The sequence below is a fragment of the Oncorhynchus mykiss genome, chromosome 26 (assembly GCF_057628025.1).
Source record: "Oncorhynchus mykiss isolate SJ-2025 chromosome 26, ASM5762802v1, whole genome shotgun sequence".
In the NCBI taxonomy this organism is placed as follows: domain Eukaryota; kingdom Metazoa; phylum Chordata; class Actinopteri; order Salmoniformes; family Salmonidae; genus Oncorhynchus; species Oncorhynchus mykiss.
This window is the reverse complement of record NC_143047.1, coordinates 35058048-35084406: the sequence shown is the minus strand read 5'-3', so window position 1 is coordinate 35084406 and position 26359 is coordinate 35058048. Positions and strand designations below refer to the sequence as shown.

General features: G+C 43.7%; 2 protein-coding genes across 8 annotated transcripts in view; one reads left to right on the top strand and one right to left on the bottom strand.

Moving 5' to 3' along the window:
- Window positions 1–14025, top strand: part of LOC110526988 (pro-interleukin-16) — a 56538-nt gene extending 42513 nt beyond the window's left edge. For all 5 annotated transcript variants that reach the window (XM_090222845.1, XM_090222846.1, XM_090222842.1 and 2 more), the window contains 9 exons: window positions 2321–2471; window positions 2854–3433; window positions 3720–4515; window positions 5892–6079; window positions 6860–7028; window positions 9743–9844; window positions 10237–10483; window positions 10850–10978; window positions 11984–14025. In XM_090222845.1, coding sequence (XP_090078971.1) covers window positions 2321–2471; window positions 2854–3433; window positions 3720–4515; window positions 5892–6079; window positions 6860–7028; window positions 9743–9844; window positions 10237–10483; window positions 10850–10978; window positions 11984–12162 — 2541 coding nt within the window. In that variant the 3' untranslated portion in view covers window positions 12163–14025. The remainder of the gene's footprint in view (window positions 1–2320; window positions 2472–2853; window positions 3434–3719; window positions 4516–5891; window positions 6080–6859; window positions 7029–9742; window positions 9845–10236; window positions 10484–10849; window positions 10979–11983) is intronic.
- Window positions 14026–14412: 387 nt separating this feature from the next.
- Window positions 14413–26112, bottom strand: LOC110506886 (stAR-related lipid transfer protein 5). 3 transcript variants are annotated; one of them, XM_090222850.1, is made up of 7 exons: window positions 25504–26050; window positions 25259–25308; window positions 21705–21817; window positions 21403–21535; window positions 20505–20622; window positions 18496–18589; window positions 14413–17924 (listed from the first exon to the last, which is right to left on the bottom strand). In XM_090222850.1, the coding sequence occupies exons 5-7, from the start codon at window positions 20581–20583 to the stop codon at window positions 17774–17776; spliced, it is 324 nt and encodes a 107-aa protein (XP_090078976.1). In that variant the 5' UTR covers window positions 20584–20622; window positions 21403–21535; window positions 21705–21817; window positions 25259–25308; window positions 25504–26050; the 3' UTR covers window positions 14413–17773. The 3 variants fall into 3 exon arrangements, with proteins under 3 accessions (XP_090078976.1, XP_090078974.1, XP_090078973.1); XM_090222848.1 differs by lacking the exon at window positions 21705–21817 and having other exon boundaries at window positions 25504–25670; window positions 25869–26039; XM_090222847.1 differs by lacking the exon at window positions 21705–21817 and having other exon boundaries at window positions 25504–26112.
- Window positions 26113–26359: the final 247 nt, after the last annotated feature.

The following is a 26359-nucleotide window of genomic DNA, read 5'->3' as shown; positions in this document are numbered from 1 at the left end:
CCATTTGGTGCCTAATGAACACAACAGGACAATGTGATGGACATTTTTATGTTTGTGCTTTTCTATAAACCAATTTCTATGTTCTCTGTTTGTGCTTTTCTATAAACCAATTTCTGTGTTCAATCAAATTACTGATTGAATGAATCCTCACTATCAATATCTGCAATTTGGCAGTACACCCAGAACCTTGTTTAGAGAAATTATATCTCAGTTTCAAGGTCTCAGCTTAGAGAAGAAGCCTCGTGAGGTATTGGTCTGTCAGATGCATGAAACAAACAATAAGCTAAACCATGCAAATATAACTTGTCAGTACATAAGGGAACTAATCAAATCAAATCAAATCAAATGTATTTATATAGCCCTTCGTACATCAGCTGATATCTCAAAGTGCTGTACAGAAACCCAGCCTAAAACCCCAAACAGCAAGCAATGCAGGTGTAGAAGCACGGTGGCTAGGAAAAACTCCCTAGAAAGGCCAAAACCTAGGAAGAAACCTAGAGAGGAACCAGGCTATGTGGGACTGCCCTGTTAGAGCTCACTTCAGATTGCTACTATATGTATCTAAGTCTGACTGGGACCTGTCCAACCTGCTGACAATAAAGAGTGATTCACTTCAGATTGACTTCGAGTGTCCCTGTGTAAGAATTTCCACAATTACAACATTAGACATTAGTGCAGAGAAGGATAACATTAGACATGAGCGCAGAGAAGGATAACATTAGACATTAGTGCAGAGAAGGATAACATTAGACATTAGTGTAGAGAAGGATAACATTAGACATTAGTGCAGAGAAGGATAACATTAGACATTAGTGCAGAGAAGGATAACATTAGACATGAGCGCAGAGAAGGATAACATTAGACATTAGTGTAGAGAAGGATAACATTAGACATTAGTGCAGAGAAGGATAACATTAGACATTAGTGCAGAGAAGGATAACATTAGACATTAGTGCAGGGAAGGATAACATTAGACATTAGTGTAAAGAAGGATAACATTAGACATTAGTGCAGAGAAGGATAACATTAGACATTAGTGTAGAGAAGGATAACATTAGACATTAGTGCAGAGAAGGATAACATTAGACATGAGTGCAGAGAAGGATAACATTAGACATTAGTGCAGAAAAGGATAACATTAGACATTAGTGTAGAGAAGGATAACATTAGACATTAGTGCAGAGAAGGATAACATTAGACATTAGTGCAGAGAAGGATAACATTAGACATTAGTGCAGAGAAGGATAACATTAGACATTAGTGTAGAGAAGGATAACATTAGACATTAGTGCAGAGAAGGATAACATTAGACATTAGTGCAGAGAAGGATAACATTAGACATTAGTGCAGAGAAGGATAACATTAGACATTAGTGTAGAGAAGGATAACATTAGACATTAGTGTAGAGAAGGATAACATTAGACATGAGTGCAGAGAAGGATAACATTAGACATTAGTGCAGAGAAGGATAACATTAGACATTAGTGTAGAGAAGGATAACATTAGACATGAGTGCAGAGAAGGATAACATTAGACATAGACACTGTTTTTCTTTTTCTCTGTCTGTAAGCAATATGCTAAAACATGCTGAATTGACTAAATACAGTATACTAATATAATTTGCCTCTAACTAATGTGTATTGTCCCATGTGTTGTTTCTGCATCCACACCTACATGCTTCCAGCTTGTTAGCAGTGTGCACAAGGCTTTGAGAAAGATCATAAGGCTACTGTGTAGAAATGTACGTGGAACCGTTTCATACTCCTGAATGTGTGTTGGTGAATGTTTTGCATGGAGATGACTTTGGACTGAGAATGGTGCTTTTTCAAATAGAAAACATGAACATACCAGTCATACCTTTACATTTCTGTTTACAGAATGTCGTACATTCATGCCTTTGAACGGGCATGGATGGACAAATATGACACCTCTTTCCTATGTATCCTGTCCCTGAAACATCCAACCTTAAACCTGTCTCACAATGCAAGCTTTTATAGTAAGGATGGCTTCTCTCCGTTCTGGAAGTATTTGCTTGTGTGTTTGTAAGTGACTCACCTGTAATTCTGGAAGATGCTTGTGTTATACCCACATCAGGCATGAAGCTATTGGATATCATAGAATGGCCTTGCCTTGGCACTGTGTGTGATTCAATTAGGTTCTGCATCTGGTCGTTGTGAGTGTGATGGATGGATGCATGTCCATGTGAAGTGGTGGAGGGTAACGGGCGCTAGTAAATGCAGGGTGAATTACTACACCTTTCTGCGGTCAGAGGCTGAGTGGTGCGCTCAACGTTTTAACTTCCTGTTTATCTGTGTTCCAGGAAGTAGAGAGTGAGAGAGAAAGAGAGAGAGAAAGAGAGCGAGAACACTCACGGGGAAGTGGAGAGACTCTCACCCACTCAGAGGCTCGCTCTGCTGCCATCACCGACTGCCCTCGATACTCATCCTGCACAGAAGACAGACTACACACAGGTATTGTATGGGAACCTCAATACTTTCTTTTGTCGTTCTCATTTAATTTCCAAAAATGTATGAGTACACCATTTGTAAATACAGAGCTAACAGTCAAATATACAGTTATTTGAGACACCTATAGGGGCCATTGGCAGTTAATTTTCAGTTTGCTTTCTGAAAGACAACATGTTATATAGTTGTGAACGCCATCTTTAGGATCATTTGTTACATTGTGACGTTTAATGGCACCACAACTTACTATATAACATTACTAGTAAAGCAGAAAGCTGTGCAGGTATGAATTATTTATTTTAATGAGGGCAGTGTGAGTTTAGCTCCTTATGAAGTACTTGTATCTCTCCTCCTCTTAGACTGTGTTTCCTGTGTTGTCTGTGTTCAGGTGCTGAATCTGCCTTCCACCTCTGCTCCCAGAGTAAGAGGCCGGGCCTGAGGAGGCAGGGCCGCGTGGAGCAGCTCCCCCCAGAAAAGCTTCACGACCCCTGGGTTAGGATCTCCGACAGCGCCCCTGATCTTGGAGGTCCTGAAGACCCCCATCAGAACCAGAGTCTGACTCATCCGAGCACACACCGTCACAACACACACTCCCACAGTAGCACACACCAACAACAAGCACACCATCTCAGCTCACACCACGACGCCACACACACTCCATCCCAAACCGACAGACACCCCAACGACACACACTCCCCAGTCGCCATGAGCCAACCGAGTGAGTTTCCCGAGCTTCCTGAATTCAACTGTACTTCCACCCACCACACCGCCCCAGACCCCACCACCCCCTCCACCCCTGCCTCCCTAATCTCCACCCCCAGCCCAAGGACTGAGGACCCCCCAGGGGTGAGGAAGGGCCCCCCAGTTGCCCCCAAGCCTGTGTGGAACCGTCAGAGCCTCAGGAGTATTAGGAATGGGAGGCCCCAGGCTGAGCTGGCCAAACCCCTGGACATCAGAGGCGGTGGAACGTACGTAGTGTTTCTCCACAACATTTCTCCTTTATCTTGTGTTTTATGCAAATGTAGCGGAGGCGGTTCAGTCTTGCCTGAGATCTGAAGACTTGTGTTAGCGCCTAAAGTGTAGGCTTTTATTTCAGGCGGTTGAGGTGGTGTTGAAGGGTATAGGTAACCTGGGTTTGATTCCCAGTCTGTCCATCAAGTATTGTGTGTTCATGAGTTATAAGCCAACAAGAATTTCTCATTTAAAAGATCCAGGTGGAGGGACAATAACATTTAAAAATGTGTATTTCAACAGCACCTTCGGGGTACGTCTGCGGCCCACCTTCTCTACAGCCCAGCTGTCAATCAAGCAGAAGATCCATTCATTTGAGACCTTCTCTAGTCCTGAGGGTAAAGGTCAGGAGATGGAGGGCAACAACAGGAGGCCCCTAGCCCCCTCCACTTCCCTCCCTCTGAAGGACAAGGCACTCGCCAGGAGTGACCCCCCTCTCTTAGAGGAGAATGGCACAATCCAACATGACATGGGCAAAGGAGCCAAAGTGACCTCTCCAATCCCTGACGAGGACAAGGACAGGAGGATGTCCTCTTTTCCCCCTGGAGCCTCTCCTCACTCCATCCTTCCGCCCTCTCCTGCCTCCCACCCTTCTCCTCCTACCTGTTTTTCTCTTCTTCCGACCCCCCACCCTACCTCGGAGCTCCAGACCCCAGTGGAAGAGACAACAGACCCCAATGCAGAGATCTCTGACTCGCCATCCCCCGATGACACCACCACCTCCCCATCCACCCTAGAGGCACCTCTCCCCGAGGCCGAACCAGAAACAGAGCCCCTGGATGGGGCTGTAGAGGCCTCCATCTCCCCCTCGGGCCCGGTGCCCAGGAGGTCCAGCAGCTCCAAGGGAGAGAGCTTTGGTCCACTACAACCACCAGAGGAGGAGGAGGGAGACCAGAACCATGCCCAGGCTCAGGGCAAGCAGGCCAGCCTGCGGACGCGTAGCCTGCCCCTGCCTACCTCTCCCTCCCCGGATGGGTCAACAACTCTACAAGGACTGGAGGGAGAGAGCCTGGGGAAGATACTTTCCTTCAGTAACCAGGTGCGTCTTTGGTCCACACTTTACATTACATCACATCGTCCAAGTGTAAAATGTAAAATGTCCAATTTAACTGAAGAAATGTATGAAATGTCACATAAACGTCATACCAGTTGAATAACCCATGTAATTACTCTGTGACAGGTGCATGCAACACGTCTGTAACTGTCATTTAGTGTGTGGATTGTGTGCACCTGCGACACTTGGCAATAGTTTGCTTGGGAAACAATATAATTTCTATAATATTCTCTTATATTTCATTATATTCTTACTATAAAATATATGTGTTTTGACTGTGGTAAGAGCACAGGAATATAAGTATCTTGTCTGCTAAATTAACAAATTAACTACAGGCCATCCCACTGGCACAGACGTCAATTTAACGTCAATTCACCATCTGTAACGTGGGAATGACATTGATTAAAACAGTGTGTGCCCAGTGGGATGCCAGTCTAAGCACCGTAACATAGTCAACTCAGCTGTTCTGTTCTTTTTCATTTGTTTTTCCCTCCATTTTCTTAGATAAAAGGCCTATTATTATCATATAATGTTGTGAACAGATAATGATTTAAGTGGTTCATTATGTTGATTAATGTCCTTGAGACAATAATAATGAATAATTACTACAGTGTAGGCTGCTGATGGGAATGAGTGTCAGCAGACATTTCATTTGAAGTCAATTGACAGTTGTTTCACCCATGGTGTAAGAAGGTGCTATAATGGCCTCTTGAGGTGGGATGAAGGGTAGAAAATAACAGCAGAGCCCTAACCATAACATGTGTTATACTCTGCTCTGCTCTGCTCTACTCTTATCTGCTCTACTCTACTCTACTCTACTCTACTCTACTCTACTCTACTCTACTCTACTCTACTCGTATCTGCTCTGCTCTACTCTACTCTACTCTACTCTACTCTACTCTACTCTACTCTACTCTTATCTGCTCTACTCTACTCTACTCTACTCTACTCTACTCTACTCTACTCTACTCTACTCTACTCTGCTCTACTCTACTCTACTCTACTCTACTCTACTCTACTCTTATCGGCTCTGCTCTACTCTGCTCTGCTCTGCTCTACTTTTTTCTGCTCTACTCTACTCTTATCTGCTCTGCTCCACTTTTATCTGCTCTGCTCTCTTCTCCTCTGCTCTCCTCTACTCTTATCTGCTCTACTCTGCTCTGTTCTACTCTTATCTGCTCTGTTCTACTCTTATCTTCCCTGTTCTACTCTTATCTGCTCTACTCTGCTCTGTTCTACTCTTATCTGCTCTACTCTGCTCTGTTCTACTCTTATCTGCTCTGTTCTACTCTTATCTTCTCTGCTCTACTCTGCTCTGCTCTACTATTAACTGCTCTGCTCTGCTCTCTACTCTATTCCAGGTTTCCCATGCCCTGATGCGTTCCATGCACTCCCTGCTCCCCTCCCTCTATCCTACTAGGCCGGGTAACCCCGGGTCAGACCCACCCCCTGTATCCCCTCTAGTCTGCAGCCCGGAGGAGCCTGACCCGGTCCAGAACACTCCCCTCTCCCCTGGCCCCGACAGCAATGAGAATAGCTTCTCTGTCAGGTAAAAACTCTCTCAAAACATCAACATACAGCATAGACCAGGGTTGGGGTCAATTCCATTACAATTCAATCAATTCAGGAATTAAAAGGAAGTTCATATTCCAGTTTTTCTCAATGCTTCTTTATGAGAATAATTTCAAATTGGAATTTCAGTTTACTTCCTGAATTGATGTAATTGAAATGTAATTGACCCTTACCCTGGTATATACAGCATATTCTCTGTTTCAATGACTGATACCAGACAGGCATACACATACTACCTCTCAGGTGATTGGATGAAAAGGTATAAATATACACTGATTTCACAAGAGCTGATAGAAGTCTAGCTATGAAAAACGTAAGATAGCACTGCTCCCTGGAAGTCAGATTCTGTAAAGTAGAGATGGCATTATATATTATCAGATGGAACAGGCATATTTTAGATCAAATCTTTTCTGTATTTTGTCCCTGCTTCACAGGGCTTAATGCAATCATGGCAGTATCATCTTTAGTAAGAGGAAGTATGAACACAGGAAGTGAACAAACAGGAAGTCACACGTGTTAGAGATGTGTCATTATGACGAAAGTGTTAATCTGACTGAAATCCTCTCAAAGTTTAGTCTGTAACAGATTGACCAGACTAAAACACAACTCTCTATTTAGTTTTCATACAGTGAAATGCATGATTATGAGAGTAGCTACGATGAACCTGTAATACAGAAGGCGTGTCTGTGTGTGTGTTCTGTATGTGACCAGTGTCAGTGAGTGAGTTGAACTCTGTTTGCTTCCTTATTCCTCTCAGCCTATCTGATCTGAGGCAGTGTACCATTGAGCGGGGGGAGGAGGGAGGGGACCTGGTCTCACGCCCATCTCCGTCAGCATGTGCCCACTCTGTTATCTCAGCCATCCCTCCACAGGAAATACAGACCATGATCCAGGAAGTGAAAGCTCTGGATGAGGAAACACTGAAGGTGAAACTTTGTCGGTCTTTCTGTCCGTGTGTCCGGCCTGTCTGTTTCATTGTTTTAATTTATTTGGAGGTCCGTCCACCTCTTCCTCACAAGAAGGGCCTCGCTGACTGTATTAGGATGTCAAATAATGATGTTCCCCACATCAACACCACATCGGCACCACATCAACACCACGGTAACACCACATCAACACCACATCAACACCACGGTAACACCACATCAACACCACATCAGCACCACATCAGGACCACATCAACACCACATCAACACCACGGTAACACCACATCAACACCACGGTAACACCACATCAACACCACATTAACACCACATCAACACCACATCAACACCACGGTAACACCACATCAACACCACATCAACACCACGGTAACACCACATCAACACCACGGTAACACCACATCAACACCACGGTAACACCACATCAACACCACGGTAACCCCACATCAACACCACGGTAACACCACATGAACACCACATCAACACCACATGAACACCACGATAACACCACATCAACACCACGATAACACCACATCAACACCACATCAGCACCACATCAGGACCACATCAACACCACATCAGCACCCCATCAGGACCACAACAACACCACATCAACACCACATGAACACCACGATAACACCACATCAGGACCACATCAACACCACATCAACACCACATGAACACCACGATAACACCACATCAACACCACGTCAGCACCACATCAGGACCACACCAACACCACATCAGCACCCCATCAGGACCACATCAACACCACATCAACACCACATGAACACCACGATAACACCACATCAGGACCACATCAAAACCACATCAACACCACATGAACACCACGATAACACCACATCAGGACCACATCAACACCACATCAGCACCACATCAGGACCACATCAGCACCACATCAGGACCACATCAACACCACATGAACATCCAGTCATGACAGACTGTCAACTCTTACTGTTGAGAATCTCTCATCTCTGGTCTACTCTCTACGTGGTTGAGGTAATCTATACCCCTGAGTCCAAGGCATGCCAAATGACATGCTATTCCCTCTAAAGTGCACTACTTTTGACCAGGGCCCATAAGGCTCTGGATAATAGGGTGCTGTGTGGGAAGCCTGGTAAGAGCTGCTCTCTCATGCAATACTCACCACTGGCTTCTGCAAAACAACATACCTGTAGGAATGAGCTCCACTACAGAACTGGAGGGACCATTAAGGACTACGTTAGAGTGCTCAGCTGCAGGTGTGTGTGTGTGTGTGTGTGTGTGTGTGTGTGTGTGTGTGTGTGTGTGTGTGTGTGTGTGTGTGTGTGTGTGTGTGTGTGTGTGTGTATGAGAGAGTCTGTCTGTGTGTGTGTGTGTATTAAGAGGCTTTCAGGGAGGACAGAGTATCACAGTGTGTATTGTGTTTCTGTTTACCATTTCCATTCTGAGGCAATCAAAGCTTTTGTATATGCATACGCACGCACACACACACACACACACACACACACACACACACACACACACACACACACACACACACACACACACACACACACACACACCTCTCTCGAAAGACCACTTGGCTCTGTGCTCAGGAGAACATCTGTATGCATTTCCTTTCTCGATATGTCATTACCGCACTCTTACTGCAATGTGTGTGTGTGCCTGTGTGTCTGTGTGTGTGTCTGGTGTCTGTTTGTGCGTGTGTATGTGTCTGGTGTCTGTTTGTGTGTGTGTGTGTCTGGTGTATGTTTGTGTGTGTCTGGTGTGCGTTTGTGTGTGTCTGGTGTGTGTTTGTGGGTGTCTGGTTGTGTGTGTGTGTGTGTCTGGTGTGCGTTTGTGTGTGTCTGGTGTCTGTTTGTGTGTGTGTGTGTCTGGTGTGTGTCTGGTGTGTGTTTGTGTGTGTCTGGTGTGTGTGTGTCTGGTGTATGTTTGTGTGTGTCTGGTGTGTGTTTGTGGGTGTCTGGTGTGCGTTTGTGTGTGTCTGGTGTGCGTTTGTGTGTGTCTGGTGTGTGTGTGTGTGTCTGGTGTATGTTTGTGTGTGTCTGGTGTGCGTTTGTGTGTGTGTGTGTGTGTGTGTGTGTGTGTGTGTGTGTGTGTGTGTGTGTGTGTGTGTGCCTGTGTGTCTGTTTGTGTGTGTGTCTGGTGTAGGTTTGTGTGTGTGTGTGTGTGTGTGTGTGTCCTGTGTCTGTTTGTGTGTGTGTGTGTGTCTGGTGTCTGTGTGTATGTGTGTGTGTGTGTCTAGTGTGTGTTTGTGTGTGTCTGGTGTGCGTTTGTGTGTGTCTGGTGTGTTTTTGTGGGTGTCTGGTGTGTGTGTGTGTGTGTGTGTGTATGTGTGTGTGTCTGGGACACTTGGTCCCCTCTCTCACAGACATACACTCATCTGGACACTGTCAACAACAGCTGGGGTTTATTAGTCAAACTGAGATATGTGAATGGCCATGAATCGTCTGACTCACCTCATAAAAGTATTCATCGTCTCAGAGTAACAGGGCTACTGATCTAGGATCAAGTTTGTCTTTTAGATCACATTGTTTAAGATTACATGGACGGGTGACCTGATCCTAGATCAGCAAACCTACTTAATAGATAAGAACAAGAACCAGCAGTAACATTGCAAAGTGAACGAAAAACATGAAAATATTATTTTGAATGTTAGAATGAAACAGATGACATCTTTCCTTCCCTCTTTCTAGCAATTTGAGCACATCCAAGTGGTGATTCTGCACAAGGAGGAAGGAGCAGGTCTGGGTTTCAGCATTGCAGGTGGGATAGACCTGGAGAGCAAGGCTACCACAGTGAGTATACTGAAAGGTCATGCTAGAGCAGATGAAAAGTGATGATCCTCAGAATTTATGTTAAAGATTGTATTTCTGTGTGATGTGTGCTATCTGAGGGAGTTGAGAATTCTGCAGAAGACACATTTCTGTTGTTCACTGTAACATTGTATGGACAATAAAGTTGCATTGTACAAAATACAGTGTCTGTATTAGTTAGGAGCGTAATTTTGGACTTAAATATTAAAGATAGGATCCCATGGCTATAAAGCCCTGGTACTGTCCTTTCTAGCATGGCCATATAGTGGCAACTCTACAAAATGTCTGCCAGCTGCTCCACCAATCAAGGCAAATTGCTTAGAATGGGAACGTCAGTTGTAAATGTTCTGACATTTCTCCCTCCCTCCCCCCAGGTGCATCGTGTTTTCCCCCACGGCCTGGCGGCTCAAGAGGGGACCGTGGAGAAGGGTGACGAGGTGCTGTCCATCAACGGCCAGACACTAAGGGGTGCGACACACGCGGACGCCACCGCCACGCTGCGCCAGGCCCGCACCATGAGACTGGCCGTGGTGGTGGTAAGCAAGGGGAGAGAGGGAGGAGGAGGGAACAAGACTGATGATTCCTCTGTCAGCAGTAGCAGTACAGACCTCAACCCCACAGGTGAGTAGAAGGTGGTCAGACAAGTTCACCTAGTAAGACAGCACACACAACACTGTGCAGGTGTGTGTGTGTGTGTGTGTGTGTGTGTGTGTGTGTGAGCGTACATCAAATCAAATCAAATGTTGTTGCAGGTGTAGCGAAATGCTTGCATTTGTGGAGTATACATACAGTACAGCCTGTGTGTACTGTATGTATACGTTGGTTGTTCATCTCTCTCTCTCTCTCTCTCTCTCTCTCTCTCTCTCTCTCTCTCTCTCTCTCTCTCTCTCTCTCGATCTGTCTCTCTGTCTCTCGCTCTCTCGATCTGTCTCTCTCTCTCTCTCTCTCTCTCTCTCTCTCTCTCTCGGTCTGTCTGTCTGTCTGTAGTGGAGGATGGGGGAGACATGCTGACTGTGGAGCTGGAGACAGGAGGAGGGGGCGTGGGCTTCAGTTTGGATGGAGGGAAAGGCTCTATCCATGGAGACAGGCCTCTGGTCATCAACAGGATATTTAAAGGTAGTGTACTATCCATGGAGACAGGCCTCTGGTCATCAACAGGATCTTTAAAGGTACAGTACTATCCATGGAGACAGGCCTCTGGTCATCAACAGGATATTTAAAGGTACAGTACTATCCATGGAGACAGGCCTCTGGTCATCAACAGGATCTTTAAAGGTACAGTACTATCCATGGAGACAGGCCTCTGGTCATCAACAGGATATTTAAAGGTACAGTACTATCCATGGAGACAGGCCTCTGGTCATCAACAGGATCTTTAAAGGTACAGTACTATCCATGAAGACAGGCCTCTGGTCATCAACAGGATATTTAAAGGTACAGTACTATCCATGGAGACAGGCCTCTGGTCATCAACAGGATATTTAAAGGTACAGTACTATCCATGGAGACAGGCCTCTGGTCATCAACAGGATCTTTAAAGGTACAGTACTATCCATGGAGACAGGCCTCTGGTCATCAACAGGATGTTTAAAGGTACAGTACTATCCATGGAGACAGGCCTCTGGTCATCAACAGGATATTTAAAGGTACAGTACTATCCATGGAGAAAAAGAAAACCAAAGCACGGATTGCTGCCTTACTATGTCCCTAAACTCTAACAAGGTAAGGAAATCAATATATCATTTTGTAATTTGGGTGAACTTTAGGTGCCATTTAGCAGACACTGTTATCCAAGTGACTTACAGTAGTGTGTGCATACATTTCTAGTAAGGGTGACCCCAGCAGAAATCAAACCAACGATCTTGACGTTACAAGTGCCATACTCTACCAGCTGAGCCACACAGGACCTTTTCTTAACACTTTTAACAATGTATTTTATTGTTAGAAGAGGTGTGATGTCACGGAAAGTAGGAAACCATGCAAACAACGCAGAGAAGCACAGTTTTATAGGCTTGAACTTTTATACGTTGGGGGAGGCGAAAGCTGATACCAGATCTGCACCTAGGGGAAACATCACGACAGACCAATGTGTGACCGTGTGTTCTCCTGCTCCCCAAATAGGTGGTGCTGCGGAGCAGAGCGGGTTGCAGTCTGGTGATGAGCTGCTGCAGGTCCAGAGCACCTCCCTACAGGAGCTGAGCCGCTTCGAGGCCTGGAACATCGTCAAGGCTCTGCCTGAGGGTCACATCACTCTAGTCATCCGGAGGAGGAAGGAGGATGAGGCAGAGGGGTCTGCCTGAGGGACATCTCACTGTAGTTAACAGGAGGAGGAAGGAGGAGGATACTGAGGAGTTACCCCTAGACACTGATTTCAGGTCAGTTTACACTGTTTATACTTAACTGATGTCCAGATACAATAGGTCCCTGACTACCTACAGAGGTAGTCAGAAAGATCTGATCACAATTACACTTCTTTAAAAATGTGGGCACAATCAGAATGTGGACAAGATCAAGACAAAGGACTCATGTTAGCACCAGCTATAAACGGAGATATTGATTCTCAAGATTCGGCCACATATTGATTGTGGCCACATTTATTGACAGGTGTCCGCAATTAAAATATCTATTGTGATTGGATTGTGATCAGATCTTCCTGATCACCACTGGAGGTAGTCAGGCACACATGTTGTCTGGATATCTTCCAAGTGTAGACGGATGTGGACAGGGAAACCATTTAAATCATCATTATCCCTCTAAAATCATTGACAGGTGGCGCCATCGTCTTATGGCATCAATATGTGTCTTTAAATAAAGAAAATACATATTATTTTGAAAGAATATCTGTCGAATAATTTGCATACAGGGAGGAACCAGTAAATCTTGGTCACAATGCGGAAACAGTGGATGGATAAGAGACACATTTTAATACAATATGTAGATGCAACGGCAAAAATGTGGCCGCTATCAGAATGTAGACAACGGCCTCGATTCAATCCGTATCGCTGAAGTTTAGCGTTATAGGGTGATTGAAAATGAAAGGTAATTTCCGATTGAGCCTACACATGGATTTACCGTGAATGCAGTCTCCGCGAACACAGGAACATTGCTTTTATATTTCAATTACGCTGAAGTGCAGGTCTTCAGTGCTACGGATTGAATAGAGCCCGAGATCAGAGTTAGCACCAGGTATAAACAGGGCCAACTAGAACACAAATCAACCACAAGCCACCATACCATTTCATATGAGCACTGTTAACATACTGTAGTTATGAATATAACATCTATATTCTATATCAAATCATATTGCAATGACAATCAGGGACTGTTACTGTAGAAAGAGGTGAATTTACAGGTGCTTTGCTCTGACTGCCTTCCTACACCCAGAACTTCTAGACCAGGGACCACAGTGAGTTTGAGATTTGCACAGACATACAGTATTTACATGAAGGAAGGGAGAGACATTCCATTGTTTTTGACTGTTAGAAATAGTGTACAATACTGTAATGTAGTCCAAAAGAGTATTATACTGATACAAAATATTTAAAATGGGATTTGAATTTTTCATGGAATTGTAGTATTGTAGTATTGTAGTATTGTGCTTGATGTTGGAATCATTGTTTAGACCAAAGACTGTGAGTTGGATTCAATCCATATCGCGGAAGATCAACATCAAAAAGTCAAGTTAATTTCCGTTTACCATGAATGCAGTCTCCGCGACCGCGGGAACATTGCCTTTAATTGTCTATCGCACAATAAAGTGGATCTTCAGAGCTACGGATTTAATAGTCCTTAGTTTGTTTATTAGATGACAATGGGAGAATCTCAATTGCATAGTGCTCGCGTCCTCTTTCCTTCTCCACACCCATTGGATGAGAAAGCCAGAGGTCCCGCGCCGCTGACCTTCTCCAATTGGTTTTGAGGAGGCCAGGTGAGAGGACGTGAGGAATATCTAATTGAGATTCTCCCTATGGGTGAAACCAAAGATATAACTAAACCGGAGCAAATTTTCACCTTGTTTTCTCTCCTAGTTTGATATTAAGGAAAACACAGGGTGTGAACATTTTGTACCAAAATCTATTAGAATATCGATATTTAAAACTCTGTGTATCGGTACTAAAGATTTATCACAATATACATTATACTAATAAAATAATTTAACCCAATCTGTATGTTTCAAAAGTTTATTCACAAGACTGTTGTGCCAATAACCATTAATGTTTTAAAACCTACGTAGTTATTTGACTTCATATGGAACAAACAGATGCATTTACCACTCAGTTAATGAGACTATGCAAGTTGTAGGCAAAACTCCTTTTATTTTCCCAAAATTCCCAGAAATCCTGGTTGGAGGATTCTGCATTCCCTGCTTATTCCCTTCTGGTTTTGGGAACTTCTGGGATAGTTGAGTAACCATTATTCATCCATCATTGTAATCCTTCATTTCTCTTCTCCGGTGTTTGAAAAACAGCCGGTGAATTTGTGTAGTGGGTTTAGCCATTCCCACCTGTGGTGATGGTAATATAATACAACAAGAAAGGAGGACAACATTGGAACGTTCAGTAGTTTTTAATGCAGATGCTGGTGAAACACAAAACCTGCTGGGTGGAACATACAGTACAGTCCTACGGTACAGTAGAGTGCAGGTCAGGATTAGGGTCGCAAAATTGTGGTAGCTCTCCCCAATTTCCCAGAAATCCTATTTGGAGGATTTCCAGATTCCCTGCATATTCCCTACTGATTCCAGGAATCCTGTTTGGAGGATTTCCAGATTCCCTGCATATTCCCTACTGATTCCAGGAATCCTGTTTGGAGGGTTTCCAGATTCCCTGCGTATTCCCTACTGATTCCAGGAATCCTGTTTGGAGGGTTTCCTACTGATTCCAGGAATCTGCCAACTGGGATTTCAGGAAAATTTGGAACATTTTTGAAAAATTACCAGAATTCATAACCCTAATCCTGACCTAAAAAAACATGTTATTTTCCTGTGTTGCTTTTATTGACAACTGAACTCATAGTATATTTCAATAGCAGCTATTTTCCATAGCAGCTGTGCTTTCCAATCAGGAGCTGAGGACAACAAACGGCATTCAAAACATACACATCTGTCCCAAAACGCATGATGGAGTACATTTTAAAAACAAGCCACCAGTAGACAATGTGTTCTCTGACATTAAAACAGCAATACACTGTAGGTAGGTATGATCTTCAGGCTCCACTTACAGTACAATAACACACATCAAACAATGCCTTCATAGTATTACACCAACAAAAGGCAAACAATGATTTTAAAAAAGCAAGCATATAGGACTTGGTTGTGGATGAGGTGGAATGCAATGCACTTGTAAAGGTTCGTCAGTTAAGGTTATTATCCACTCGGGATAAGAAAAGGACGTTAAGTAGTGTGTTTTCATTTCAAAAGGAAACTTAACCACAAAGCTTCTAAAAAGATTGATCTAAAACATCATTAGTATGATGGCTTATCATCATACATGTAGAGGACTCAGCAGGCATGCAGATGGTTGACTGTACATCACTGTAAAGACACCTTCTAGGGCTATACTCTGAGAAGGCTTCCACTCCCCCTAATAGGGCTGTATCTCAAAACTCTGAAGAGGCTTCCTCAACCAACTAGGGATATATCTCACTACTATTCATGCTTGCTCTCATTGTTTCCCTTCACTGATGATTTTTTTAAAAGCTACGGAGACGCACCCTGGCCTAGACAGATGACCATGCCCTCTTGTGCCATAACAAAGACAGTGGTTTTCTCAATTCTATGCTGGTAATACATTTCTTTACAGTGTAAAATGACACACTAGTCACAACTGATGCCATATGGCAGTCCTATGCTGCTGCGCTTCAAAATATGTTGGAATCTATAGCTGTCCCATATGGCATCCTACTTCCTATATAGTGCACTAATTTGGACCAGTGACTTATGGGACACGTACCCCACTGAATAAAACCCTAAATCCTTCAGAAGCTCTCCTATTTGAGGGGATGTCCCTTTGTCCATTCTTCATTAGATGAAGCTGTTCATATTGCCATTTGCCCATACATACTGCAGATAACTTTGCTTAAGAATAATGCAGTGTTCTTAGTATTCACATCTACATAGAGAAAAGTAACTGAGGCAGGAATCCTTTCTTGGAGGTTAGGTGTCTATAAAGCGGGCAGATGTTAAGGTAAGGAACAGGATAGAGTTTAGAGGGGGGGGGGGGGGGGGGAACAACTGCCGGCTGTATATACACCCTCTAAAGGTTACTGGTTAAAGCTGGAATCCTCAACGGTAAAACAACCATGTTCATAATGCTTTCCAGTTACTGCAAACAACAAACACGTTGACATCATCGCACTGCACGATAGAAGAACACAATATGTACTGCATTTCATAACCATGCTGCACGACACTCCTCAGCTCAGCAACAACAATAACAATGCTGGTGGGGCAGCCAGTGGCACCATTTCCCCCTACTGCGGATTCCATCTTTAGGTATTGGTTAAAGGGCTGTGGAGACAGGTTAAACCAGAACATTTCAAGTACAGTACTACCGTATACAAAGGACAACCAAAAATGAGGTATGACTCATCCCAATGGAATCCGATTCCATTCTGGGGTTCCTGTAAGGTCCATGCAACATGCATGGTACTGTAGGTAGGATGCAGCCAGTGTAACAGAATGGACTGTATTCAACAGCAACAGTACAAAAGGGAAGGAGGACATATCCTCCGTGTGTTTAGGACACTAAATACAAAATATAGATTTCAAATCTATTCTCATTCTTTTGTGGTGGGAAAAAGGGGGGAAATGCATCACTAAATAGGAAATGTACAGGGAATATTTGTTTTGGAAGTAGAGTTTGGCAAAATTGACCTCTCTAGATCTAGTCTTAAAGGTGCGGCCCAGAGTGCTTAAAGGTGTGGTCTGTAAGTTGGATTTCCGGTTCGAGGACTAAGAGGCAGGGTGTTTGTTAGTGTACCCACATGAAGAAAAAAAACAAACCAAGAAGAACAGGAACTACATTATGTCCAATAATGTAACGTGTTTTTTGGGGGTGGGTTCATGATTATTGTTTTTGGTACTCTTTCTTCTTGTTCTTGTTCTTGAGGGAAAAATAACTTACAAATTGCAACTTTAACATCAGGGCTAAGGTCAATTCCATTTCAATCGCTTCAACTCAAGAAAATTGCACATCAACCTCTATGAGAAATTCATATTCAATCTTTTTCCAGGGTTGAATGAATGAAATTAGAACAGACACTCAACCTTTTTGTAAGACTACACTAGTGGCCACCATACCTGGTCCAAGAGAGCAACAGTACCAGGGATGCAGGCTTTTTGCTCCAGCACTAACACACCATTATTACACAAATGAACCAAGACCTCAACGACCTGAAATCAGCTGTGTTAGTGCTGGGACAAACAAGCTGCACACTTCCTTCCCTCATATCATCCAATATCATCTCCCTTTAAGCTCAGATACAGTTTGCTCCAAGCCAAGGCCAGGTGACCACTCTTTTAAAGAGGCTGTACAGAAATTGAGTTGCTAATTGTTTATCTACATTTTTGGCTTGAGTGTTGCCTGTATGGTTGATATAAAATATTTATTTACTCATGAAACAACACAATCCTTATTTTTAGTCTAGAAAGATATGGTCTGGGGAGGTGTGCCCCATGCTCTCAAATAAGGATTTTTCAAATCAATCTGTCCCTTTCAGTTAAAAAGCCCCCTGAGGTGAAAAGTTCCATATAGCCTCTTTAAAACTAAACCATTCACATAGCTAATCATTGTGTTTTTTGGTCCCGCTGAATGCTGGTCCCAGATCTGAGTATCACCTGGTGCCAGGAGTTGGTTATGCAGCACAAACAGATCTGGGACCAGGGCTAAGGGAAGGTATAGTATGAGTGTATCAGTGGTCCTTGAGGGACTTGATGGCCTTGGCCAGGTTGCTGTAGAACTCCACCATGCTGGATGGGAAGAAAGAGTCGACCACGGAGCGAGGCAGGAAGCCCCCCAGGTCCGTCTGGAAGAAACTGAACAGCTGGGTTTTGTTTGGCTCCCTGGGGGGAAAGGGAAAAAAGAAAGAAAGGTTGAATTTACACTATACTGTATGAACAATATTAGACAGTGCTTCTTCAGCTACATAGCTATCAAGACACGTGGTCATGTTAGATAATGTTATTGAGAGAACCAAACCGGTTGCTGTGCACATTATAGATACCTCAATTAGTCTACCTGAGTGCACTGAAGTTTAGCTCTCTACTGCCCTCCTGTGACGGACCATTGTCTCTACAAAAATGTCCTTGGTTCTGACAGACCTCAACACAATGTTCAGAATGTTGCAGATGGGTTTGTAAACTAAAGCATGTGTACTGTATGTAAAGTCGCTGTCTGATGAAAACCGGAACTCAATTTTTGCTCATTTATATTTTTGAATGAAATGTACTCTGAACATTGTACGGTTCTACGACCAATAAAATGTATTCAGAATAGCTTTAGAAGTTTAATAACTGTTTATTAACGGGAAAATATGGACATTCTTTCAATCTCCTGAAAAGTTTGTTTTGGAGATGAGGTTATCAGACAACGACAATATTATGAAACAGAAGTGTGTCTTAGCGTGTGACTCACCCAGAGATGGGGACACAGATGCAGCCACAGGGGTGGTTGAAGCCCCTCACATACCCTGACTGGGGAGGGCAGCTGGGGTGGTTCACGTGGGTGGCTAACGGACAGAACACAGGGAGAGAACATATGAGGATACAAATATGTGTAGATATAATTAAGTCTATTTTCATTCAATCAATCACATAAAGTTACTTAGTATACTGATAGTGAAGGTAAAATGCAAATCTCATCTTGGGCACACCATAGCAAAGCGTTTTGCAACGGTATACATAACCAAGCCTTTCTTATTGGACAAGAACATATAGGCTAGGCCTAATACATCACAGTTTGAGCGTTTTCTTCCTTTTCGTGCCTACTGAACACAACCCACATTTTGCCATGGATGATTAGGCCTCAGTCTGGGGCAGTGGATAAGACAGTTGTCTGTTCCAGAGATCCCCACCCAGCCAGCCTCTCTGAGGGGTAGGGCTGATGATTAGGCCTCAGTCTGGGGCAGTGGATAAGACAGTTGTCTGTTCCAGAGATCCCCACCCAGCCAGCCTCTCTGAGGGTTAGGGCTGATGATTAGGCCTCAGTCTGGGGCAGTGGATAAGACAGTTGTCTGTTCCAGAGATCCCCACCCAGCCAGCCTCTCTGAGGGTTAGGGCTGATGATTAGGCCTCAGTCTGGGGCAGTGGATAAGACAGTTGTCTGTTCCAGAGATCCCCACCCAGCCAGCCTCTCTGAGGGGTAGGGCTGATGATTAGGCTACATCATCCACACACTAGCACTGCATTAGTGACAAGTGACGATAGTTCCTCTTGTACTCCACTGATTTCAGCCTACTGCCGATGGCGTGGTATGTCTGTGCATCCCAGTGCTTGATTTGTATATCATTGATTATGTTTTTTGTTGTTGTTAGAATACCTATTTATTCCTTTATATTTCTTAATGTCTGTGCTCTTATGTCCTCTGTAAATGCCTCAACGTTGAATAAAAATAGCCTAACATTTACTAAAATAAATAATAATAAACAGGTCTGCGCGGTCTTCCAAGGAGAGTCCTAGGACAGATAAAGAACAAAAAGAGCTACACACCAATAGAAACGTGAATTGAGTCAGTAGAGGAATTTAGTTAAACAATATATTGATAGAGAAATGTTCCAAAATGTTATTTTATCATAAAGCTCTAGAACTACCGTCCGCTCTGGATCTACCGTCCGCTCTGGATCTACCGTCCGCTCTGGATCTACCGTTCTACAGCTACCGTCCGCTCTAGATCTACCGTTCTACAGCTACCGTCGGCTTTAGATCTACCGTTCTCTCTAGATCTACCGTCCGCCCTAGATCTACCGTCCGCCCTGGATCTACCGTCCGCCCTGGATCTACCGTCTGCTCTGGATCTACCGTCCGCTCTGGATCTACCGTCCGCTCTGGATCTACCGTTCTACAGCTACCATCCGCTCTAGATCTACCGTTCTACAGCTACCATCGGCTCTAGATCTACCGTTCTCTCTAGATCTACCGTCCGCCCTAGATCTACCGTCCGCCCTAGATCTACCGTCCTCTCTAGATCTACCGTCCTACCGTCCGCCCTAGATCTACCGTCCGCCCTAGATCTACCGTCCGCTCTAGATCTACCGTCCGCTCTAGATCTACCGTCCGCTCTAGATCTACCGTTCTACAGCTACCGTTCGCTCTATAACTACCGTTCGCTCTAGAACTACTGTTCTACTGCTACCGTTCGCTTTAAAACTACCGTTCGCTATAGAACTACTATTCTACTGATAGCGTTCGCTCTAGAACTACCATTCTACTGCTACCGTTCGCTCTAGAACTACCGTTCGCTCTAGATCTACTATTCTACTGCTACCCTTCGCTCTAGAACTACTGTTTGTTCTAGATCTACTGTTCTAGATCTATTGTTCACTAAAGATCTACTGTTTCTTGTTGTTAGAAGTCCTATTTATCATAAAGCGAAGAGAGAGAGAAAAGATGAAAGAAGGAAGAGAGATATATTGAGGCGTTACGCACCATTGGATGTAATGGTGCCATCTTCATATTGCTTCACTAGAATAACGTCGACAAAGTCTCTGGGAGCTATGATGCCCATGGCTGCTGATGGAGTGACTGTTCTGCAGACAGTGACGTTCTGTGTGAGGGGGGAGAGACTAGGCAGGTAAACACTGGGCCTCGCTCAGCAGGCGTTATGGAATGTTCATATAGAAATATACAAAGTAGAATGAAACAAACACCTTTGATAAGCAGAATAAGGCATCACGTCAGTTCTATCCCTGACATTTCTATCTGCAACGTTCCACAAGATAAACGCTGGGCCTCGTTCAACAGGACACAACAAAAGTACCCCTCTGATCTGCAGAATAAGGTATGGCATCAGTTCTATCCATAGCATTTATCTATGTTTTCCTACTGAGCATGTCCCTGTACTTGTGTTTGTCCCAAAGCAAATAAATATTTACATGACTAATGGAATAGAGAACAAAGGGTAGGAGTGCTGCATTGGTGTTGTGGGTGTGGCGATCGCTGGCAGGTGCCCTTTAGGAAACCTGTATCAAAACCATGAACAAACTGGATGACACACTTTGGTTGCTTGGATAACTTATTTAACCGTCACGTAACCAGGAAGTCCCATAGAGATCAGGTAAAACTCACTTCCATAAAATCCTAAGGCTTATCAACAAAGTTGGGGGAGTAGACAGAACTATACAGCAAGAATGGAGGACAGAGTATTTATTCAGCTGTGATTTGTTTGTGGGTGAGTGAGGAATGATAAAGAATCAATGGAATCAAATGATCAGTGACAACTCTCTAAAGAAAACTCAGAACATAGATGATGACGATGGGGACAAAACAACAGAATTGTGACTGACTGTGACTACAGTCTGGTCCATTGGTTTGAAACTCAGCCTACCTCAGTGACTTGCTCTACCAGCTCAAACTTCTTGACATTGTTGTCCCATTTCACCCGCAGTCCATTTGGCACAGGCTTCAGACACTCCCATACCTTCTCTGGGCTTCCCTTCACCACCGACTCCCCCTTATATCTGTCAGACACAACACATGTAGAGAGACAGAGCACCACTAACCCAGTATTCAGACCTAAAATTGATTAAATAAAAAAATGGTGTCACCAATCTACACACAATACCCCATAATGACAAAGCAAAAACAGGTTTAGAATTTTTTGCAAGTGTATAAAATAAATGAAAATACCTTATTTACATAACTATTCAGACCCTTTGCTATGAGACTCGAAATTGAGCTCAGGTGCATCCTGTTTCCACTGATCATCCTTGAGATGTTTCTACAACTTGATTGGAGTCCACCTGTGGTAAATTCAATTTTATTTATTTATTTAATTTTATTTCACCTTTTATTTAACCAGGTAGACAAGTTGAGAACAAGTTCTCATTTACAATTGCGACCTGGCCAAGATAAAGCAAAGCAGTTCGACTCATACAACAACACAGAGTTACACATGGAGTAAAACAAACATACAGTCAATAATACAGTAGAAAAATGATTGATTGGACATGACTTGGAAAGGCACACACCTGTACATATAATTTGACAGTTCATGTTTGAGCAAAAACCAAGCCATGAGGTGGAAGGAATTGTCCGTAGAGCTCTGAGACAGGATTGTGTAGAGGCACAGATCTGGGGAAGGTTAACAAAACATTTCTGCAGCATTGAAGGTCCCCAAGAACACAGTGACCCCCCCCCCCCATTCTTAAATGGATGAAGTTTGGAACCACCAAGACTCTTCCTAGAGCTGGCCACCCGGCCAAACTGAGCAATCGAGGGAGAAGGGCCTTGGTCAGGGAGGTGACCAAAAACCCGATGGTCACAAGATGGGATAACTTTCCAGAAGGACAACCATCTCTGCAGCACCACAAATCAGGCCTTCATGATAGAGTGGTCAGAATGAAGCCAGTCCTCAGAAAAAGGCACATGACAGCCCGCTTGGAGTTTGCCAAAAGGTACCTAAAGGACTCTCAGACCATGAGAAACAAGATTTTCTGGTCTGATGAAACCAAGATTGAACTCTTTGGACTGAATGCCAAGCGTTACATCTGGTGGAAACCAGGCAGAGCTCATCACCTGGCCAATACCATCCCTACGGTGAAGCAAGGTGGTGGCAGCATCATGCAGTGGTGATGTTTTTCAGCAGCAGGGACTGGGAGACTAGTCAGGATTGAGAGTAAAATTAACGGAATAAAGTACAGAGAACCCCAAAGTACAGAGATCATTGCTCTGGGCAGTTCTGACTTTTGGACAACTACAAATACCTAGGTGTCTGGTTAGACTGTAAACTCTCCTTCCAGACTCACATTAAGCATCTCCAATCCAAAATTAGATCGAGAATCGGCTTCCTATTTCACAACAAAGCATCCTTCACTCATGCTGCCAAACATACCCTCGTAAAACTGACCATCCTACCGATCCTCGACTTCGGTGATGTAATTTTCAAAATAGCCTCCAACACTCTACTCAGCAAATTGGATGCAGTCTATCACAGTGCCATCCGTTTTGTCACCAAAGCCCTATATACCACCCACCACTGCGACCTGTACGCTCTCGTTGGCTGGCCCTCGCTTCACACTCGTCGACCAAACCCACTGGCTCCAGGTCATCTACAAGTCTTTGCTAGGTAAAGCCCCGCCTTCTCTTAGCTCACTGGTCACCATAGCAGCACCCACCCGTAGCAAGCGCTCCAGCAGGTATATTTCACTGGTCAACCCCAAAGCCAATTCTTCCTTTGGCCGCCGTTCCTTCCAATTCTCTGCTGCCAATGACTGGAAGGAACTGCAAAAATCACTGAAGCTGGAGACTCATATCTCCCTCACTAGCTTTAAGCACCAGCTGTCAGAGCAGCTCACAGATCACTGCACCTGTACATAGCCCATCTGTAAATAGCCCATTCAACTAACTCATTCCCATACGGAATTTATTTATCTTGCTCCTTTGCACCCCAGTATCTCTACTTGCACATTCATCTACCATTCCAGTGTTACTTAATTACTTCATCACCATGGCCTATTTATTTGCTTACCTTCCTTATCCTACCTCATTTGCACATGCTGTATATAGACTTTTTCTACTGTATTATTGACTGTATGTTTGTTTATTCCATGTGTAACTCTGTGTTGTTGTATGTGTCGAACTGCTTTGCTTTATCTTGGCCAGGTCGCAGTTGCAAATGAGAACTTGTTCTCAACTAGCTTACCTGGTTAAATAAAGGTGAAATATTATATATATATATATATTTTAAATCCTTGATGAAAACCTGCCCCAGAGCACTCAGGACCTCAGACTGGGGCAAAGGTTCAGGTTCCAACAGGACATTGACCCTAAACACACAGCCAAGACAATGTAAGAGTGTATTCGAGACAAGTCTCTGAATGACCTTGAGTAGCTAAGCCAGAGCCCAGACTTGAACCCGATCTAAACATCTCTGGAGAGACCTGAAAATAGCTGTTCAGCAACGCTACCCATCCAACCCGACAGAGCTTGAGAGGATCTGTAGAGAAGAATGGGAGAAACTCCCCAAATACAGGTGTGCTAAGCTGGTAGCGTCATACCCAAGAAGACTCAAGACTGTAATCGCTGCCAAAGGTGCTTCAAAGTACTGAGTAAAGGGTCTGAATACTTATGTAAATGTGATATCATTTTTTTTATATTTTGAATACATTTGCAAGAATTTAAAATCCTGTTTTTGCTTTGTCATTATGGGGGATTGTGTGTTGACTGATGAGGAAAAAACTAAATGAAATCCATTTTTGAATAAGGCTAACGTAACAAAGTAGAACAAGTGAAGGGGTCTGAATACTTTCTGAATGCACTGTACCTGTCAGACACAACACATGTAGAGATATACAGAACACTAACCCTAATACACATCAAACATAACATGTAGCCCATGTGAAATGGCTAGCTAGTTAGCGGTGGTGCGCGCTAGTGGCGTTTCAATCGGTGACGTCACTTGCTCTGAGACCTTGAAGTAGTGGTTACCCTTGCTCTGCAAGTGCGGCGGCTTTTGTGGAGCGATGGGTAACGATGCTTCGAGGGTGACTGTTGACGTGTGCAGAGCGTCCCAGGTTCGCGCCCAGGTCGGGGCGAGGGGACGGACGTAAAGTCTATACTGTTACATAGAGATCGACAGAACACTAACCCTAATACACATCAAACATAACATGTAGAGATAGGTCTTCCTGGGGGACGGTTTCTGAGAGACCGATTAGCCCTAATCTAAAAAGTGTTGTCAATGGAGATTTTCCATTAAGAATGCTTTTTAATCCAGGACTATGCTTAATCTGGGTCTGGGAAGCCAGCCTGTTATTGGTGCTTTCTTAATTAATAGTCTAACGTGGCTTCATCTCCATGTTCTCTCCCTCCCTTCATCTGCACTGAACTGAAAACAGCAACAGTGAAAGCAAGATGGTGGATATTTCTTTCTCAGTTTTTTCATATCAATGCAGCTGAAGGAAACTGGTCGAGGAGGGGAAAGTAGCCCTCTTTAGACCGTTATGATAAACAGCTGAAGATGACCTCAGTAAAAACTTAAATCCAACAGTTTCAGTAACTGATGCTGTCAGTTCAGTTGGAGATAGCTAGTTCCTGTCAAGGTTACCGCTGTTAAAACAGTAACGTTAAATACTCTCCGGAGATAAGATAGTGAAAAGGACATTTAGCTTGTCTAACTTGCTTCTGTACAACATTTAGAAATGAATGTTTTGGCCTAGATAAGGAGAACAGCTCATACTTACACATTCCCAGGGAACTCAGTCGATGGCCGCCAGGACACGATGACGTCATTCTACAAATGGACCGACATCCATTTATCAGAAACAAAACATTGGTTGCTGTTGTCAACCCACTGACTGCATTTACCTAGCTACTGTCTACGTTATATACAATGACACAGCAAAATGGAGCTGTTAACACGGTGCACGGAAAGGCACGTCACCTGTAATTATAAAATATGAATATTGCTACCTAGAACATTACGCACCGATTTCTTGCAGACTTTCCACCCAGACTCGTCCTTGGTGTAGCTCAAAAGACAGTCCCCAACTGCATTTGCTGTGTTCTGGTAATCCATGCTGGTTGAGTCCGCCTGGCAGATGTGATGATGGAGGACTTGCAACCTGTTCAATAGCTAGCCAGCTGTCAGGCTAACTGACTAGTTAGATAGTTAACATTAGCCGTGATTCCAAATGGATGGATTTAGACTGACACACAAGATAACTAGCTGAAGTTATCGTAGAGTATGAAGCGTAAAATATGAACTATGAATATGAGTCCGTAAACCAATATGAGACAATTTACAACAGCTACCTAACGTTAGTTAGCTAGTGCAAATATTGAATGAAAGACTTGCATTTTCGTTAGCCGCGAGGTTCCTGAAGTCAGTAAGACTCAGACTTGCTTAAAATAAAATATTGATTGTCATAAACATCTAACACGAACTTGTAGTAAAAAGTAAGCTTATTTAGCCAGCAGGCTAGCTAGCCGTGTTCCCATCAACTGATGAAAAAAAAATAATGTGATAAAAGTACGCTTTCTGATTCGTTGGAAAAGCTTGGAACAGTGTTCAAGTGAATGCTGGGAAATGTAGTTTGAAAGGGATAGTTACGTGTCCACCAGATCATGCCCCAGATAGACATACGTTAATATGTCACGTTTTTTTTCTCCACCCACAGAGCAGACTCAGACCACTTTTAGTCTAGAAGTTATGACATGGCATTCCTTTTGTAAATTATAAACCCAGGGTCATTACAGTACTTTATACATATCCCAAGGTGTTATAAACTCAGCAAAAAAAAGAAACGTCCTCTCACTGTCAACTGTGTTTATTTTCAGAAAAC

What these genes read in the sequence shown, in the direction of transcription:
- LOC110506886 (XM_090222847.1), bottom strand. Translation starts at nt 25,593, where the DNA reads ATGGATTACCAGAACACAGCAAATGCAGTTGGGGACTGTCTTTTGAGC. An exon ending in GGAAAGTCTGCAAGAAATCG is followed by an intron (nt 25,309 to 25,503) that starts GTGCGTAATGTT and finishes GTCCATTTGTAG; the next exon opens with AATGACGTCATCGTGTCCTG. An exon ending in ATCTGTGTCCCCATCTCTGG is followed by an intron (nt 17,925 to 18,495) that starts GTGAGTCACACG and finishes CTTTCCCCCCAG; the next exon opens with GGAGCCAAACAAAACCCAGC.